The sequence below is a fragment of the Stenella coeruleoalba genome (genome assembly GCF_951394435.1).
Source record: "Stenella coeruleoalba genome assembly, chromosome: 7".
Classification (NCBI taxonomy): Eukaryota; Metazoa; Chordata; class Mammalia; order Artiodactyla; family Delphinidae; genus Stenella; species Stenella coeruleoalba.
In genome coordinates, this window is record NC_137153.1 from 43,391,955 (window position 1) to 43,411,585 (window position 19,631).

A 19,631-nucleotide genomic window follows, 5' to 3' on the forward strand; every position below is an offset into this window, starting at 1 on the left:
TTGTTCACATCCATGGACCTTCTTATTAGAACGTTTTCTACTGGGCCTGGATAGTCCTCAGAATCCTTCTCAACACAGTGCTTCAGTTAGTCATTACCAATCATCTCTCAGAGTTGGCTCATAAATGAAAACCTAATAACCTTTCTTACTTTTCATTGATTCATATTATATTTTATTTTATATTTAACCCATCATGGCAGAGGATAGATCAGGATTCATTAAGGGCTGGAAGACTAGGGTGATGACCAATGTATTATAATACAGCTGGGTAGAATTTTTTTTAATGAATTTTTATTGGAGTATAGTTGATTTACAACACTGTGTTAGTTTTAGGTGTACAGCAAAGTGAATCAGTTATACATGCATATATATCCACTGTTTTTTAGATTCTTTTCCCATATAGGTCATTACAGAGTACTGAGTAGAGTTCTCTGTGCTATACAGTAGGTTCTTATTGGTTACCTATTTTATATATAGTAGTGTGTATATGTCAATCCCAATTTCCCAATTTATCCCTCCCCCTCTTCCCCCTTGGTAACCATAAGTTTGTTTTCCACATTTGTGATTATTTCTGTTTTGTAAATAGGTTCATTTTTACCATTTTTTTAGATTCCATATATGAGCGATATCATATATTTGTCTTTCTCTTGGATAGAATTAATATCACAAATGTTTAGAGAACTTGAATGTTGTTTGCAGAAAAAGCACAATAGTTTTTTATTATTTTAAAAAAAAACACATTTAAGGCCTTATTTTGTGCACAGGTCATGCTAGAAACAACTATTTGTAGAAATCGTGATTGCATTTCCCTTCAGTGATTCAGCTCCTTTATACTCCCTGCCACTCCTCCCTGACCCGTGTAGTTGACTTTAGATTCAGGAGAGAAAGGGGAGTGGGGAGTAGGCACATCGCATTTATTTCCTGTTTTCTTACTCCCAAGACTAATGGGGAGTAATATGTCAGCATTCATTTCCCTCTTCAGATTAAAAAAAAGGTAGGGAATGAATAGGGAGACACTGGGCTGGCAGCAGTTTATATTGGTTAGCAGATACTCGGTTGGGTTAAAGTTTGCAATTTTGCAAAATAGTCCTGATACTGAAACTAGTCTTTCAGGCACAGAGTAGCCTGCAGTACCTGGCAGCCTCATGCTGTTGAAATTCCAATTCTTCACCTTTGCAAAGAGCCCTGTGGCTTGACAGGGTCAGCAAACCAAAGCATCATTGACTTGAGGTGTATATAAAAAGCATATCATGGATTATGAAGCAGGGAAGAAGTGATGGTTCTTTTAATATGCCATACCTCAGGTATTTTAAATATCGTCTTGCCATCAGGAAGGTTTTCGTTATGTGCCCTTGACTTGGTGTCATTCTAATGTTGATAGAGAGTATTTTCAGAACCTGGTTTCCAAGAACTCTTAGTTGTTAGATGTTCAGTGTGCTATTCATCTCTACTTCTCTTTCTGATCTGACCAATGGGAAACACTCGTAAGGGATAATAGACAGGAAATTATCACTTTTTTCTTGGATAGACAAGCTCCTGATATGCAACGTAAACTTTGGTAAAAGCTAGATTAGAGGGACTTCCCTGGTAGTGCAGTGGTTAAGAATCCACCGGCCAATGCAGGGGACATGGGTTTGAGCCCTGGTCTGGGAAGATCCCACATGCCGCAGAGCAACTAAGCCCATGCACCACAACTACTGAGCCTGTGTGCCACAACTACTGAAGCCCACGCCTAGAGCCCGTGCTCTGCAGCAAGAGAAGCCACCTCAATGAGATGCCCTTGCACCGCAACAAGAGTAGCCCCCGCTCGCTGCAACTAGAAAAAGCCTGCACGCAGCAACAAAGACCCAAAGCAGGCAAAAATAAATAAACAAACAAATAAATAAATTTATATATTAAAAAAAAAGCTAGATTAGAGAACCTGACTCTGGTGTGAAAAGTTGAAGTGCATGCTTCCACCACCCAGCCCAAATCTAAGGCATTAGATTCACATGCTCAGCCCCATGACAGAGTGAGCAAGTGAGAATTGGGCCTGCAGTCACTTCTCTCACCATCCACATGCCAAGACTACAGGCCTGCCACACCCACCTAGTCATAGGTTGAACAAGAAGAATGGCAGGCCTGCCCCACTTAGGAAAGACAGCCCAGGGGGGCTTACCACATGGAGCAGAAACAGAAGGGGCAGTCTTTAATACACTAATGCTGTCCACCATTAATTGTAGCACAGTGAGCATGAACTCTCACCCATCACATGGTCTACCCCCTCAGTGGAAAGTGAATCACGGGTAGGAGATACCAGAGCATTCATCCAATCCTCCTAACAGAGGGGAGAGGGGGCAGAAGGTCCTTTATCTGCTGTACAACCAGCATCAGTATTCCTCCCCTCACCAGAATCAGTTTTGAAGAGTAATGCTCTGTGCTATCCCTTGGAGGATGTCTTGTTTGTGATCTAATCCAAGGATTTATGACTGGGGAAACAAGCTTTAGGCTGAAAAGATGGTGGAATTTGATTGGAGAAAAATGTTATGCCTAGAAAACTCCCCATGGACAATCTTCAAGTCAATCCTTGGTTTATGCAAAACAGCACCTGTGCCTCCGTGCTGATGGTGCAGATGTAGTAATTAGCCATGCGGAAAAGCCAGCTGCACTCCTGGGATTGGGGGAGAGCTTTCTCCTTCTCCAGGAGTGGGGTACTCCAACTTAAAGAGAAACAAACATATGAGAGGCCAGTGTGGAAAGGCTCTGAAAAATCTGTGACTACTTGGCTTGTGAAAATTGCCTTTTGTTTTCAAAGGAACAACATTTTTGAGAAAAATGAAACTTTTCTCAATGTGAGATCTTTCCTCTTTGTATCTGTATTTTATATTGGAATACAGTATGGCAATGTTAAAAAAACATGAATGAATTTTGGAATTAGGCAAAGTCAGGCTTAGGATCTGTCTCTCTTACCTATGGGGGACCTTGGCCAAGTTACTTTGCCTTTCTGAGCCTCAGTTTCCTCATTCAGAGCGGAGATAATCATAGCTACCAGGCAGAGTTTTTGTGCAGAAGAGTGATGTTGGATGTAAAGTGCCTGGCCCAGAATGAATTGTGATGATGAGGTATGTTTTTTTCTAAATACTTTATTCTGCATCACAATGGGTGGATTTGCAAGCTTTATTTGTGCCCAACACTAAATCCAGAAGGATGTTTTTTCCTTTATGGTTCAGAAAAAAATAGGTCAAATTATAAAGTGGGAATTAGGAGATCATGTTCCAGAAAGATCCTTTCTGGCCTGTATTATTGATTTCCCCAGAGAATTAGATCATCCAAACATTTGCAGATTCATTGGAGTGCCAGATGTGGTTATTGTGACAGAATACTGCCCAAAGGGAAGCTTGATGGATGTTCTGTTCAATGGTGACATTCCTCTCAACTGGGGTTTCTAGTAGGAGCCAGGCATTTGCGTGGTAGGAGACACACTAGTGAAATCCTGCAACCATGCTGTCTTCTTTTTTTTTTTTAACATCTTTATTGGAGTAAAATTGCTTTACAGTGGTGTGTTAGTTTCTGCTTTATAACAAAGTGAATCAGCTATACATATACATATATCCCAATATCTCTTCCCTCTTGTGTCTCCCTCCTCCCACCTCCCTATCCCACCCCTCTAGGTGGTTACAAAGCACCGAGCTGATCTCTCTGAACCATGCCCTCTTTACATCAACATTTTTTTTTTGTAGGAATTTAACACAAATTTACTTGCATAGGTTTAAACTGCAGTTTCTATAATAAAAATAGAAAGGTTACATCAACATTCTTAAGGATCTATTGCCATCTGAATGCATTATCTAGGAAGAAGATTTGTGTTATATCTTGGGGCATGAATGAGAATGGGTAGGTCATTATATCTAGACAAGGATGCCTAGAGGGAACAGGATTTTGAACCAGGCTCACCCACTGGTGCTCAGCGGAGACCTGACTGGAGATGCTGACAGAAAGTCCTGTTTAACATCTAAAGAGTGTAGCTACAGGCAAGTAGTAGGCACTTGCTAGGTCTAATAAATTTATATAACAAACACTGTGATGGACAGTGAAGGTTACAAAAATAAATAAGAAATATTTCCTGCCTTCAAGAATGTCTTGGCTTGGTGGGAAAGACAAATAAGCAGAGTTATGGAAGTGTTGATGAAAGTCCTAGGGGAGTGTCAGGTACATGGGGATAGCATCTAGTCTAGACTGGGCATAGGGAATGAATGGACCATGGGAGGTTTCCCAGTGGAGGTGAGCTGAGGAAAAGTGGACGTTTGCCAGGAGAAGGGGAGAAGACAGGTCATTCCAAAGAGAGAGAACAATGTGTGAAATATGTAGTAGAGGATGGTCCAGTCTGGGATTGTAAATCGATTAAGTATGACCAGAGCTTAGAGATGAGGGTGGAGTGGGAGGTAGGAGTGGAGAGGAATGAGGCAGAAAAGTAAGCAGATAGTCCTGAAATGGGCCAAAGTGGATATGATAATTTAGTATTTGGAAAAATGGAATTTCAAATAAGAGAGAAAAGGAGAGATTGTGTGAATAAAGGATTCAGGACAACTGTCTAACCATTTGGCAAAAATAACATTAGGTTCCTAGTTCACACCTTTAACCAAAATTAATTTGGGGGCAGCTTTAAATTTTCAATATGAAAAATGAAAGTTTAGAAGTACCAGAAGGAAACACTCAGATATGATTATATAACACCACAATGAAAATGTAACAGGAATATGAGCATCTGGGAAAAGTATTTCTAACATGATCTCTTACCAAGTATAACTACCAAAAGAGTTCAGGTTGATATTCATGGACTAGCAGGTATTAGCAATGTAAGTAGCATAACAAATAACTTCTGGTCTGTAATTATAGATAAGCCTATGAACGTCTAAATTTATTTTCAAATGTGACACGTATGGGCGAATCAAGTTTATTTGGAAGAAACATTCACTATTTTCTGGATAATTACGACCCCATAGCATTCACAAATGTGTGTATAGCTGAGCTTACCTGAAGCAATGTGTCCACTGTCCCTGCAAACGGTGGCTCTGCATTTCACAGAGCCACACATTAAAAATCTGTGTGGATTTTTAATTTTCTCTGGATGAGGGATTTCACATCAAAATGACCTGTGTGTCTTTTTGCAGCTATGCCATCATTTTGTTGGAGACTGCCACACGAAGAGACCTGGTCTTGGTAAGAGTCTATTGGACATATTTTCAAGTGAACCATCAGAGAGTCTGCTTCTCCATTGCTTAGCAGTGAACAGTATGTCCTACCCTAGCAGAGAACGATGTTGTGTCTGATTTGATCATATATTTTTTGGAGAGAATAAGATATATATTGTCTATCTATCTATGTATGTATCTATCTTTGAATAGCATATACTTATGGTTTGAAAAAGTACTGAAAAAATTCCATATGTAAAGTGTTTCTGGCTATTAGGGTGAGTTCCCCCATCCAAGCGTAGGCAGATTGAGTTGAAGGAGAGCAGGAGTAAAGATTCTCTCACTGCATCTGGAACACAGGGATCCTTTGGGATTTGTTTCTTTTGACCATATTCCAATGGTAATGATGTTGAGTGTGGATTTCGTTCCCCAGGATATGAATCCTTAAATAAATTCCTCTTATCCTTGGGTTTTGTTTATTTATTTTAAGAAATTTCCCTCCAGGTTTATGATTTCCAATAGATCACAAAAATTATATAGTTTCGACAGAGACCAAAACTGTCACAAAGATATTATCTATAAGAGAAATAGGAGGTGAGTGAGGGTGGGATATGGTTCTTTGAAATAATTTTTCATTTCATTATTTAAAATGTAAAACCCTTGGGAGCTGTGTATGTTGACCAACAGTTTTGTGTGATTCTGAATGCCATTTAACAGATAAATCAGGGATGTGGGAATTTCAACCAGAACAGACAATATCAACTGATCTTGGTACTTTTAAAGAAATGCAAAGAGGAATTGCAGGAGAGATGATAGTATATGATGAGAAAATCTGCCTCAACTCTCAGATCAGAGGAATCGTGAAATGTTGACGGTAGTGGAGAATTTATTTTATACCGATAACTACAGTATTTGGGCTCACTATTCCTATTTCCCCCAATTATATAGTTACTGCCCAATTAACTGGTTATAGCTTTAATATATGATTAAGCAAATTAATTTTCAGCAACAACCATGCAATTTAAGTGTAATCCCACAGGGACTAAAAACAAAACAAAACAAAACAATGAACTAATACTCTTCGTGGGGATTGGCTCATACTAGTCACCATTTGTCATCAATATCTGAAAGCAGACTTTCTCAGACAAGGGCAGATGAGCAAGGTCATTTCTGTACTGATCAGTAAACATATATGGAACTTGTCAATGGCAGGGGCTAGGATGACATCACTCTGTCCTCTACAGGAGTGAGGTGAGTGTGTGGAGGGCAGGGACAAGGGGTGTGGGTTGTGAGGGGCAGTGAGGAGTAGAGGGCCTGAGCAGCAGTGCTAGAGTCGGCCAGCCCATGATGGTGAGCACTGGAATGAATGGATGTCTAGGAGGGGCCCACTGGTGGAGATTCTTACACGCCAGGTTGAGAAAGTCATGTTTGATCAGAAAGGAGCACTGACAGCTTTTAAATGGTGGAAATGACATGGCGGAAAGAAGAGAGAGACAGGGATTGGTGGCACAATTGAATTTTCTTTCCTTCGTGGTTAATTAATGCACTTAGTAAGGGCTCCAGAGTGGATCATATAAAGGAATGCCTAATGCACAGTGTAATTCCAAATGCTGTTTAACAGATAAATTGATATACTTGCTAACTCGATAGTTAGCATTCCCTATGCCCCTTTTTACCTGTCAGATGGAGGCTAAGGGGTTGAATCAATCATCTCAGCTTGTCCCTTTGGGGACATACAAAACTAGAGCTGTTAGGTGGAAGTCACCTTATAGATTGTTTATTTGTGCTAGTTTGTTTTCAGATGTGGCAGCTGAGACCTAGAGAGATTGAGAGAGCTATTCAAGGCTCTAGCTCGCTCCCTTACTCCCATTCAGTTCTCTGGTGGAAGGACACAAATTCAGCCCTGGGCTCCCTGTTTCTCTCTCTCCAATTCTACTTCCTTTATAATTTTGCGTGACCTCAATATCCATGAGTACGATGTGCCCAATACCCGTCAGTTTTTTGACCTCCATCTTCTCTCTTGATCTTGTCCTTTACCTGCCTCAACTACCCATTTCTATATCACACCTGAGATATCATTATTACCCCACGCTGCATCCCCTCCACAGTATCCATGTCAGTATCTCACTCTTTGACTTCCACCTCCTATTTTTCTAGCAAATTGCCTTTAGTTTTCCAACCTCACCAATGTATCATTCTGGGACGTCCAATCCATTGACCTGACTGCAATTCACTCCCTCTCATACCCTGCTTTCCTCCTCACCTGCATTAGATTCTATGGTCCATCATTGACATAGATTCCTTTGCCTAAATTCTCTTCTGTTGTCTTATCACAAATTGACAAGTTTTGTATGTTTGGTGGATTGCTATCTCTCACTTCAGGACTATAAACTCCTTGAGGGCAGGACCTTTGTCTGCTTTGCTCCCTGCTATATCCGAGTGCCTAGGACATGATTGACACATGCTAGGTGCTCAGTAAATGTTAGTTGAGTGAATGAATAAATAAATCATTGAAAGTGAGTGTAGCTTTCAGAGTGGTTAAATTACATATATATATATTTTTTCTTTATTGGAGTATAAGTTAAATTATATTTTGCTCTAGAGTGTTTGGCACATGCTTCTGTTTTGATTATTTCCAATGCTAAGTTGTTTTTTACTTTTCTTCATTCCTTTTTCTCCCCTTTGACAGAAAGAAGAGCCTCATTCTGTGGGGCATCCTTGTGTCTCCCTCTTGAGGAGCTGATTACAGGGAAGACTGAGAATCTCTGTCCTTGCTCTTCAGAGTATGCAGAGGTAAGGGAGTGAGGAGAGACAGGGAACTTGACTCTGAAGCCATTACATCTACTAACCACGAGCTCATGTTATGTCTTGGAAAGAGATATATCAACAAGAGTAGCCTGGGGACTTCCCTGGTGGTGCAGTGGTTGGTAATCCGCCTGCCAGTGCAGGGCACATGGGTTCGAGCCCTGGTCAGGGAAGATCCCACATGCCTCGGAGCAACTAAGCCTGTGTGCCACAACTACAGAGCCTGCGCTCTAGAGCCCATGAGCCACAACTGCTGAGCCCTCGTGCCACAACTACTGAAGCCCGCGTGCCTAGAGCCCGTGCTCTGCAACAAGAGAAGCCACCACAATGAGAAGTCCGTGCGCCGCAACGAAGAGTAGCCCCGGCTCGCCGCAACTAGAGAAAGCCCGTGCACAGCGACGAAGACCCAACACAGCCAAAAATAAATAAATAAAAAATAAATAAATGAATTAGCTTATAAAAAAATAAGTGGTAGTTATTATTTAAAAAAACAAAACAAAGCAAGAGTAGCCTGTTGCCTCAAGTAACAATAACAACTTCTTGGCATTTTTCTGGCTTTTCCAAACCCACGTACAGGTAGAGATGACCCAGTAGGCAACTGGAATATGTATCAGGAACTTGAAACAGATGCTCAGATGGAAATAGAAATTTGGGGACCATCACTTTCTTTGCTGTAATGTGGCCATAGATAGGGTGAAGCCTCCCAGGGAGAAGACGTGGAGAGAGAAGAGAAGAGAGAGGGCAGAATCCAAGTTGGGAGCCCAGCATTCCTGCAGAGCTCTGGTGCCATAAAACATAGTGACCAAGTGACACATGTGATGATGAAAATAAAGCAAGCATGTTCATATGCAGCACACAGATAGCAGATACAGCTATGGAGCCCTAATACCTGTCACTTTGGGATTTACACATATACATGGGCTTATGATAATTTGTATAATTGATAAGGATTAATTTACCAAAACATGAAATGAGAATTGTGAATTTGAAAGGGTTAGGTGCAGTTCATAGGACAGTGGTGGAGTGGAATGGACCAGCCAGTGATATTACAGAGTTCATTGATCTAGTCCCAGCCATGGCGTTAATTGCCCTTGTGAGCTTAAACCCTCAGGCCTCTGGCATCTGAGGATCTCTGGGCTTTAGTTTCCTTATTACTATTTTTTGCCCGCCCTGCGCAGCTTGTGAGATTTTATTTCCTATGACCAGGGATTGAACCCAGGCCCTCAGCAGTGAGAACGTGGAGTCCTAACCACTGGACCGCCAGGAAATTCCCTTAGTTTCCTTAGCTTTAAGGTAAAAAAGGATACTACATCAGTGAGTCCAAGGGGCAGACACAGGTTGCATATCAGAACTGGGGATGAGCCCCTAAAAGAGCACATATCTTGTGTGATATTATCAAATTTCATATTTGTAAAATGAACAAAAATCATATTGATGTAGCAGTTGTAGCTACTGAATGTAAAGCTCAACCAAATCTTCCTGGCTGGTGGAGCTAAGGTTAAAAAAGATAGAGAAACCCAGGAATAGATGATTCCAAATTGTTCATTTCTGTAGTTCTTTTCAGAATATCAGTAAATCAGTGCATGACTGTTCCTCTTGATCACTACAGTTGATTAGGAGGCACAGGAAAACAACCCATCCTAAAGACCCAATTTGAACAAGTAAAGACGCTTTTATACAAGATGAATCCCAGCAAAGTTGTCCAGTGAATCTGATGATGTCTCTGGTAAGCTTGGGTGACTTCCCAGTCCTCACTAACTGCACCCATTCAGGTATGGATTTACCAGAGCAAGTCTCAGTGGTGCACCCCCTCAGAGCTGGCTTGCTTACTGGATCCCAAGGGGATGATAATTATAAGCCAAGGCCCCCTATGGAAATCCCCCTGCCTTCTAGGAGCTTTCAAAGAGTCAGAGATTAATACCCAGGGAGCAAAGTGTTCCCATAAAATAATTTCTCTTCGTGATGGATGCTTAGTTGGAGAAGTACAGGAAACACCCAGAAGTATTTGTGGCAGAAAGGACCCAATACCTAATGCCTGAAAACCAAAAAACGGACCTCCTGCCTTATTGAAGTACGATGTCAATAATAAAGGCTGATTTAGTTAGTTCTTGCATTTACATTTGACTTGTTCTTCTGGAATGCTGTTTTCTGAAAGCTAATTGCTGAAGCCATGGAAATAACAGTTTTACATCTTTGTTTTAAAATCCTGTGTTCTGATTGTATGAATTTTAAAGGATCAGTTCTCATTTGCACTAGAATTTTGATAACTCTTGAGTCCCTTAAAAAGAAGTTAATGTGTGTCTAAGGTTGAAGGGAGAAGACACATCTTTACCTGTAATGCCAAGGAAAGGATTTAATGTCAGCACTGGATTTGGGGAAGCTGTGCATAAGTCTGGCAAGGAAGAGCCCAGCCTAGGGGGAGGTGGAGCTGGAAGAGCAGCCCTACTAGGAAGCTGCAGGGGAGCTGCTCAGGCAGGTAGAGGACTCCAACCCCGGCAGTGGAGTATGGTGTAAGTTTGATGTAGGCATGGCTTAGAGCTTGGGTTCTGGAGTGAGGCAGAGCTGGATTAGTGTCCCAGCTCTGCCTTTTTCTAGCTTTATGGTCCTTGGGCAAGTGCAAGTCACTTTATGAGCTTCAGTTTCTTTATCTCATAAAATAGGGATTAAAAGCTGTACCTACTTCAGAGGAGTGTCATATTAAAGGAGTTAATTAAATGAGTTAATGCATGTAATGCTCTTAGCAAGTGCCTGGTACAATGAGGAGCTCAATAGATATGATAATGATGATGATGATGATGATGATGATGGTAGACCAGGATCTTTGTTTGAAGGTTCTGCTAAACCAAGCAAGCAAATAGGCAGTTGGGTACCTGGCAGAGAGGGTGACCATTATATCCCCAGGCTTAGGTGCCTAGGCAAGGTCCCCCAGCATCCCAACGAATTGTTCCCATTATCTCAAGGACCAAAGTTTTCTATCCTCTGCCCCGTTGGGTGGGCTAGGGTTGCTAAGTATGTGCCAGGCATGGAGGTTCCCCACGCGGTTATTGTAGAAAGCCTGGTTTCCCCTAGCAAGGGACTTCTCAATCCTGGCTGCACGTTACAATCCCCTGGGACTTTCACAATAAACTCATGCCTGGACCCCACCCTTTGGATATTCTGCTATAATTATTCAGGGGGAAAATTCAGTCATTAGTATTTTATTTTATTTATTTATTTATTTTTTGCGGTACGTGGGCCTCTCACTGTTGTGGCCTCTCCCGTTGCGGAGCACAAGCTCTGGACACGCAGGCTCAGCGGCCATGGCTCACGGGCCCAGCCGCTTCGCGCCATGTGGGATCTTCCTGGACCGAGGCACGAACCCATGTCCCCTGCATCGGCAGGCGGACTCTCAACCACTGCGCCACCAGGGAAGCCCAGTCATTAGTATTTTAAAAGCTCACTGGTAGATACTGATTTGTATCCCTGCTTGGAAAACTACTAACTAGCAGTTCAGCAAGTAAACTAAGCATTGTTTTAATGCAATGGAATCAGTTGTAGTAAGATAATTGCCAGACCCATAATTCTTCAATAACCAGTTGGAATAATTGGTTCTTCTGTTTGACCACTTTCCAGCATTGACACCTCTGACTCCTCCCTTCTTTCTGAAGCTCTCTCCTCTCTGGATTTCCCTACTTCCTCTCTCCTCTTCACCCCTTGCTGCCCAGCTGGCTTCCTCACAGTGTTTTCAGCGGCTCTGCAACCATCATGCACACCTTGGCTGTTGACAGTTTCCTGGGGTCTACTCTTGGCGTGCACTTTACTTGTTCAGAAACTCTCTGCTTTAGCTCCTGCTCTCAGCTTCCACCACTACCTATATGCCAGTGACTTTCAAACCTGGAGTTTTAACCCTCCATCTGTCTTGAGATCCAGGTGTGTTAGTTCCAGACATTGACCTGGGTGTTCTCGGCCATGTAGACTACAGCTGTGTGGCAGTCTTTTTATTTATCCCCAGTTGCCTTGATGGTAACTCCTAACATTTACTGCTTTCCTTACATTCCTTCCTAATCTCATCTGTCCTCACTCTCAATGGATCACCTTGTTCCACCATCCCACCTTCCTAATTATGGGCTCTAACGTGTGAAACTGACCCATGTTCCCCACTTCCAACTATTACCAAACTTATCCAATAAAGGCCTATCTCTGCCTTGTTTCTTCTTTTTTCAGAGGAAGGCATATGCCTTCTGCTTTCTGAGGCTAACCTCTCCACTTGGGTTCTGGATCCCATCTTTCTGCCTCCTTTCATTTAGTCATTGACCCAGTACTTATTAATTATTTACTACGTGCTGGCATTGTACTAGGCAGGCAATACAGCAATACACAGGGCAGACTGATTCTCTGCTCATGGGGAGCTCAGAATCTAGGGAAGGAAGACAGGAAATGTACAAACTAACAAATAGTTATATAATGTGTCAGGTGGTGATAAGTGCTGGGAGAAAAATAAAGCCATGTTAGAAGTGAGAGAGTGACTGCAGCTGCTGTTTTCTATGGTGTGGTCAGCACCCTGAATGAAGTGAGGGACATTGGGGCATGGTGGACAGGAGGCACACAGGCAGGAGCATGCTTGGAGTAGGAGGGACAGCAAGGGGGTCAGTGGAGTGGGATAGTGGGGCAGAGAAGTAGAAGATAAAGTAAAAAGTAAGAGGCAGCAGGAGCAAGGTTAGTCATGAGCTCTCTGGTCCCTCAATGTTGAGGTCAGGGAGAGAGAAGACAAGCCAGCAAAGGAGACTGAGAAGGAGCAGCTGGAATCAAGGTTAGGTGGTGTTTCAGAAGCCAAGGGAGGAAAGTGTCTCCCGCAGGAGGGAGTGACCGACTGTGTTAAATGCTGCTGCTGGTTGAGTAAGATGAGGTTGGTTCTTTTATTATTATTTTTTTTTAAAATTTTATTTTTGGCTGCATTGGGTCTTCGTTGCTGTGTGTGGGCTTTCTCTAGTTGCAGCGAGCAGAGCTACTCTTCGTGGCGGTGTGTGGATTTGTTGCAGTGGCTTCTCTTGTTGCGGAGCACAGGCTCTAGGTGTGCGGGCTTTAGTAGTTGTGGCCCATGGGCTCAGTAGTTGTGGCTCGTGGGCTCTAGAGCGCAGGCTCAGTAGTTGTGACCCACGGGCTCAGTTGCTCCACGGCCTGTGGGATCTTCCCGGACCAGGGCTTGAACTCGTGTCCCCTGCATTGGCAGGCGGATTCTTAACCACTGCGCCACCAGGGAAGCCCGGGGTTGATTCTTAAATCAACCACTGGATGCGGCATTGTGGAGGTTCCTGGTGACCTTAACAAGAGCAGTTTTGGTGGAGTTTGGAGGGGAAAAAGTCTTCTTTGGAGAGTACTTAGGGGACAATAGGACAAGAGGAAGTGGAAATAGCAAGTGTAGGCAACTACTTTAAGGAGTTTTGCTCCGAAAAGGTGTAGAGAAATGAGGCCATATCTGAGGCAGTCAATGAGTTTTCTTTTTAAATTAAATTTAGGAGATGTAGTATCTAAAGGAAGGACCTAATAGAAAGGGAAAAAACTGATGGACCTTTGCTCCATGATGATCTCCTCTTACCACCATACCCTGTACCTCCAGGATCTCCTTTGGCTTTCGCTCCTTCACCTCAGTTTACTAATATATGCAGTTTTCCTTTTCTTCATGTAGATGAAATTCCAAGAGCTATGGAAGCAGGCCATCCTGAGTTCAGATTTGGTTTCTTCCTCTGTCTTGGCTATGTGACTCAATCTCTTTGAACCTCTAAATAATCCTAATAACGCTCGTGTGAAAATGAAGTGAGATAATGAATATGAGGAACTTAGTGCCTGGCTGTTAGTAGAAGTGCTGAAAATGTTAGTTCTCCTACAGAAGAGCAAGGTGGGGGGGGGGGTGTGGGGGGAAGGTAGGGGTTAGGGGTTGGGGGGGGTTAATTTGAGCTTCCTTATCCTGAAGTAAATTTATTTTCTGTCCTCTCAGTGAAGAACTTGTTAAAAAGTAATATATGCTCAGTGATCTCTTTTTACCTGTTATTTGTGCCTCAACCCATCTCAGTATGACACCCACACTCATCATTCTGCAAGGATTGCCCTCACCCAAGGTCATGCCTTTTGCCAGAGGTTATTTGACAGTCCTCACCCTAGTTCATGTCTCTAAAGAATTTGAGAAGTTGATCACTCTTTTCTTTTTGTCCCTTGGCTTCTAGGACACTATGTGCTTTTGTTTCTCTTCCCATCTTCTCTGACTCAAGGAAGGTCTAAGACATATGGGTTCAAACCAAGGCATATGAGTATCCTAGAAAGACCAAAATTTGTCCTTTCAGAACTATTTTTTTTAATGTTGTCTGTCTCACAATGTAGCTAAGAAAGAGAGCTCTAGATTTAGACTCCCTGAATTTAAATCTCAGCTCTTCCACTCTTCACCTCTTCCCCATCTGTAAAATGGCGATCTTAATTTTACATCACAGAATGGTTGTGAGGATTCAGTGAGTTAGTCCATGTAATGTACCTGGAGCAAAATAAGTGTTAGTGATGATGTTGATAATGATGATAATGACGATGGTGGCGATAATGATGAAGAGGAGGGGCTGAGCACTAGCTGTGTAGGTTTGAAGGCTCCCAGGTTCCCACACCCCACGCATTTCAGCTTTGGCCCCCAACCTGCAACCTGTGCTCAGCAAAACCCAAACTTCTGTGGTTAATCTGATCTGCCTTCCTTTCTAAGGCAGGTAAGGGACTATATTTTATTTTACAGCGTGTGCTTTAGGGCTGTCTCTCCCCTCTCAAGTGGGTTATCTAAGTGTTCCATTTCAATCACATATGGTAAGCCTCTCTAGAGCGGTTTTGGTGAGTGTAGTCTTCTCCATCTCGTTGCATTTGCACCGATGTTTTATTAACCAGTGGTGACTGATGCTGCCCTGGATGACCAGTCCCCAGAGTCCGTCCCAGTTCTGATGATACCACTGTTTCCTTCGATGGTTCTTCTCTGGTCAACGTCTCTTAAATGCTTTTCACCCCTAAATATTGATGTTTACCACGGTGTTATTGTTGGCTTTCGTCTGCTTACCTAAATTTGGTGCCCTAGACAGTCCAGGTCTGGGCTTCAGGTAGTCTGTGCAGCCCTGAAATCACATGCAAGATTGATGCATTTCCTAGGAGAGGGCCCATGTTTTTTTATCCACGTTCTCAAAGGGGGCTCAAAAATGAAGAATCAAGCTAATCTGAGTGGTTTATTTATCAGCCTTCGGAGTCCTTGACTATCCTGCTCCATAGACATAGGGGAGTTAGTCTCTTCCTTTCAGTGGAAATGAGTTACTTTCTAAATCTACCTGAAATGGCCCCTTTGGGCAGAGATAGTCAGTACTTCCTGTGTAACCCTTTAAGGCTTCTCCTGGCCAGAGGAAGCCAGGGTTTTATATTCAGCTAGCACACATATGGGATTACTTGTGTGCATTTCTGTTTATCTAATAGGATTATGTGTTACTAGTGTGTAGGGACTGAAATTTATTCATTTTTTGTGTTCCTGGTGCCTGTGACATGGTAGCTGCTCTGTAAATACTGATTGGAAGCCTGACTACATTTTGTATTCTTCAGTTAACTGCAAATACAAGAAACGGCAATATAGCCAGATCATGATGCATTTATAAGTATTTAGCTTATTACCAGGGTAGATTATGAATATGTATATCAAAAATGGCCTATTGAGACAGAAATTCCTGAGGGAAATACAAAAATATCACCCTATTTCTTTCACTGAAAAAAATACAAAATTTGATTTTCCCACTATTATTAGACTCCAATAAATATTCATCCTTTATCCCTCCAGGGGCGTCCCAAGCTTCCTGCAAGTGGAATGAGCGCTAAATGTGCCCAGTAAATCACTCTGATGGTTTTCACCTTCTAGCCAGAATGGAGATCTTAGTTGGTTTGCTTCTTTTAATGGCCTAAAAATTCAAGTAATGTTAGATTGTTTTCTTATTCCCAAGACTAGAGGAGGCAGGTACAATTGTTCACGTACCACCAAACTCCCTGTGAAGAAGGTGATAGCCTGCTGTTGGGAACATAATGTTCCATGAACCAAGCTCCCCCCACCGCCCCGCCAAAGTTCAAAGTCCCAGAGTTCTCTAACACTACTCACTGCTGGCACCAACTAAAATTGCAAATCCCTGCAAGGTAGCAGCTGAGCCTGCTTAACTCACCCTGAGAGGTCCTGATTTCCATAATAGCCTCTCCAGTTCAGGGAGGCATTGATCTCAGTCAGTAAAGCCCAGTGTGAATGGGATTACAAGCAGAGCTTCCATTCCCCCAATTAAGTCTTGTTTCTCTGCCCCTAACAGTACGCATGACCCCACTCAACACTGGTCCCGGGAGAGTTCAGGTTAGGGAATGTGCTGGGCTTGGTACAAATCCATTATGGCTAGGCAAGCAATACAAACAACACCTTACTACTGAGTGTGGAGGGCAGAACAACTGAGAATGCCAATGGTGACAAATGATGCTACAGACATGAGGACTGGGCTTTGTGTGTCCTTTTCCTTGAGGATAATTGACCATTCTAATTCATACCTGAAAATAGGCAGGTTACTGAAACAAGTTGCTGATGACCTAAGAGAAGGCTGACCTTGCCAAGTGCAGAGTTACCTGAGTGCATCCCTCTTTTCAGGTAAATTAACATAGCTGGAGTTAGGGTTTCAACTCAAAAGTCAGAGAGATGAAGCAATCTACAGTATTATACAATTTGTGTATGACTGTTAGTAGCTGGAGAGTAAGTAATATCTGCAAAAGAAGAAAATGCAGGCATTTGAGTGAAGTGGCAGTGAGTTTACCGCTTAGGCACGTTGTTAATAAGGTACGTTTGCGTGATTTGGTTAAGTCCCTCCAGCCCCACCACTTTTTATTTTAAAATTTAAATCAATTTCTTAGAGCTAAAAGGCATTCAGTTTAGCAAAAACAGTAGGAAATTGATGTAGAAAGTATACTGCTTCATCTTAGGGAATGTGTTTTAAAGAAGTAAATAGACCATATCGTTCTTGCCTTCCATAGCAAAGGATACAATGGCCAGAGGAGTGATGAGGCAGTACCCGAGGTTGCCTGCCTGGGGGCAAGTTTTGATAGTTCAGACAAAAACCTGTAAATTGAAGTTGTAAGCTGTGAGGTTGAAACATTCTAAACGATTTGCACAAGGGCAGTTTGCTGCAGGCACTCAAAGGGGTGAGTCCTAATCTGGGGGTCAAGGGACTTTTCTTGTTTTACTGATGAGAAAGAGAGCCCAGAGTTTAGACACACTCAGAGTTGTGCCCTGGCACTGATGGAGACTCTCTCCTAGGGTGGGGAAAAGGCAGACAAGCCTCTTTCCAACTTTGAGTATTTATCTGAAGAAATGAAAGCCCCACTAGCAACCAAATAAAAGACCTAGAATATAGGTAGGAATCAGGATAACTGGTAAGCAAATTAACCTCGACCTGGGACTTCTCTAAATAAGCTTTGCACAGCTGTCTCAATCTATGTAAATCTCTTGTTATATAAACCCAGTCACTTGATTGGCAGAAACAGGGCAAGGCCAGATGTTAGGGGATGAAGTTCTCATCAAACAAAGCTGCCTAGCTTTGAATATACCAATACAGTCTAAGACAAACTAAGCAAAACAAAAACAAAAACAAAAACAAAACCCCCAAAACCTCAAACCCAAAACCAAGCAGAAAAACTAACCAAGTATATGAAACAATTAGGAATATTTTCTAAAGCAATTAACTGGCCCATGGGTCCTGGGGTCCCTGGCTTAGAATTCTGAGAGCCTCAAAAAATTGTGCTGAACAAGGAGGTACCATTGCTTAATGGGGTCTTACCAATTATTTTGCCTGATTTAACTTTTTTCTACCTCATTGCCCATTTCCAGTGACATCGTGGGCTTCACTCAGCTTTCCAGAACCAGAATGCCAAATCAGGTAGTGGACTTCCTGAACAAGATGTACACCACCTTTGATGAAGTTATAGGTCAGTATTACGTCTACAAAATGGAGATGATCAGAGATGCATGTGAGTGATTATGGATGAATGGGTAGTCCCTTAGATATGGAGTGATATTGAATTGCATTGGGAACAAAGCCAGGAGTTAACAGAAGCAAATAATTTATGTAAAATTTCTAACTCTCCTAAGTTATAAGATCTTAGGAAGTAAATCTTCTTAGTAGCCTTCATTGGGCCCATGGCTTTTCTCTTAGTGGGCACCCAGAAAATGTCTATTGATTTGATCTGAGAACCATCTTTATTTGATAATAAGGGGAAGCAACTGGTTTTATGCTTTCATTTTTGTGGTTGGACTCTCAGGCACTTAGCTCAATGAGCTCTAACTGCCCATTTATCCACATTGATATTTTCCCTTTCTCCATGGCCAGTGAGGGAAGGATGTGGATCTTGAAATATGAGATGGCAAACATGGAACAATAATTAGATAAAATGATATCAATAATCATTAAAATTTCTAATTTCAATTTTAATTATATAAATTGAGAAGGGAACAGTGGAATTTTTCATTAGCCCCGAGGCAAACTGAAAATAGATTTAGAAAATATTAAAATTCATCTATTCAATGCATAGTTATTGAGAATCCAATATGTGCCAGCTCTGTGTTAGCACTAGAGCTCTAGAGGTTATAAGGTTGAACGTGACAGACAGGACCTCTACCTGCAGGGAACTAGTGATAAATAGAAGAACTGAGACCAGTAACCCCGTTAAGAGGGAATGATGCTTCTCCCATTTTACCTTCGTTATGCGACCTCCTAATCATGCAGATCACTGTGTGCTTTACTGCAACTACATAATTCCTTTTCTTTCCATTCATTACTGAAAAATGCTGCATTCTGAGGTTAATGTTGATGGAACTGTTGTACTCATACAATCCCTGTGTTTCCTTTCATTACTGGAAAACACTGCATTATGAAATTAAAGTTGCTATCATACATGATCATGTAATTAAGTACATTTGCTATGCATTTCACTTTTTAATCTCTGGTTGGGCTTTTCATCTCTGTGCCTCTAACTCTGAATCAACCAACAGGTGTTTAGACCCAAATATGTTGATTTTTAACTGATCTCAGTTAATGGGTAAATATAGGGTACTAGATTCATGGTGAGCAGGGATGCTTATTTTCAATAATCCTTAGATTTAAAGGATTTTCCTTCATTCACCAAGAGTAAGCTCATTATACAGAAATGTGGATGAGGTCATAATACTATCTCTGATGGCCACTATGGAAAAAAAAAAGAAAAGAAAATTGAAATAATCCTTTGGCTAAATTTGAAGTAAATTTTGCTGGGAGTTGACAAAAAATGGATTAAGTATTTAGGCATCTAGGGCTTGATTTTATTTTGTTTTATTTATTATTTTATTTTTTTCGACTTTTAAATGTCTCCAATTTTATTTGAAAACCAAATAGGTATTATATTTTCATAGCCTCAAACTAGACAAATAGGTCTGTGACAGCAGATATCCTTAATTCTAAACTTTTCCCTTAATTTGTAGGGCTTGATTTTAACCAAGGTTCTGCTTTGTTACACTTTATGGAGTGCTGATTCATTTGTGTTTTGGTCAAGGTTTGATGTGATGTTGAATCTTCATTTTATAATATTATCTGTTTTATTGTTGTTGCACAAGTTGGTTAT

At 41.7% G+C, this 19,631-nt stretch overlaps 1 protein-coding gene across 10 annotated transcripts in view; it reads left to right on the forward strand.

The window, feature by feature from the left end:
• The window catches only part of APTX (aprataxin), a 141,634-nt gene extending 123,736 nt beyond the window's left edge, over positions 1-17,898 (forward strand). For 9 of the 10 annotated variants that reach the window (XM_079927927.1, XM_079927914.1, XM_079927924.1 and 6 more), the window contains one exon: positions 5,151-5,199. Coding sequence is in view for 1 of the 10 variants with exons in the window: in XM_079927915.1 (XP_079784041.1) it covers positions 5,151-5,199; position 7,861 (50 nt within the window). In the remaining 9 variants the exon portion in view is untranslated. Of the gene's footprint in view, positions 1-5,150; positions 5,200-7,860; positions 7,965-17,865 lie in introns of those variants that run through there. The other variant, XM_079927915.1, reaches the window with a different exon arrangement.
• Positions 17,899-19,631: the final 1,733 nt, after the last annotated feature.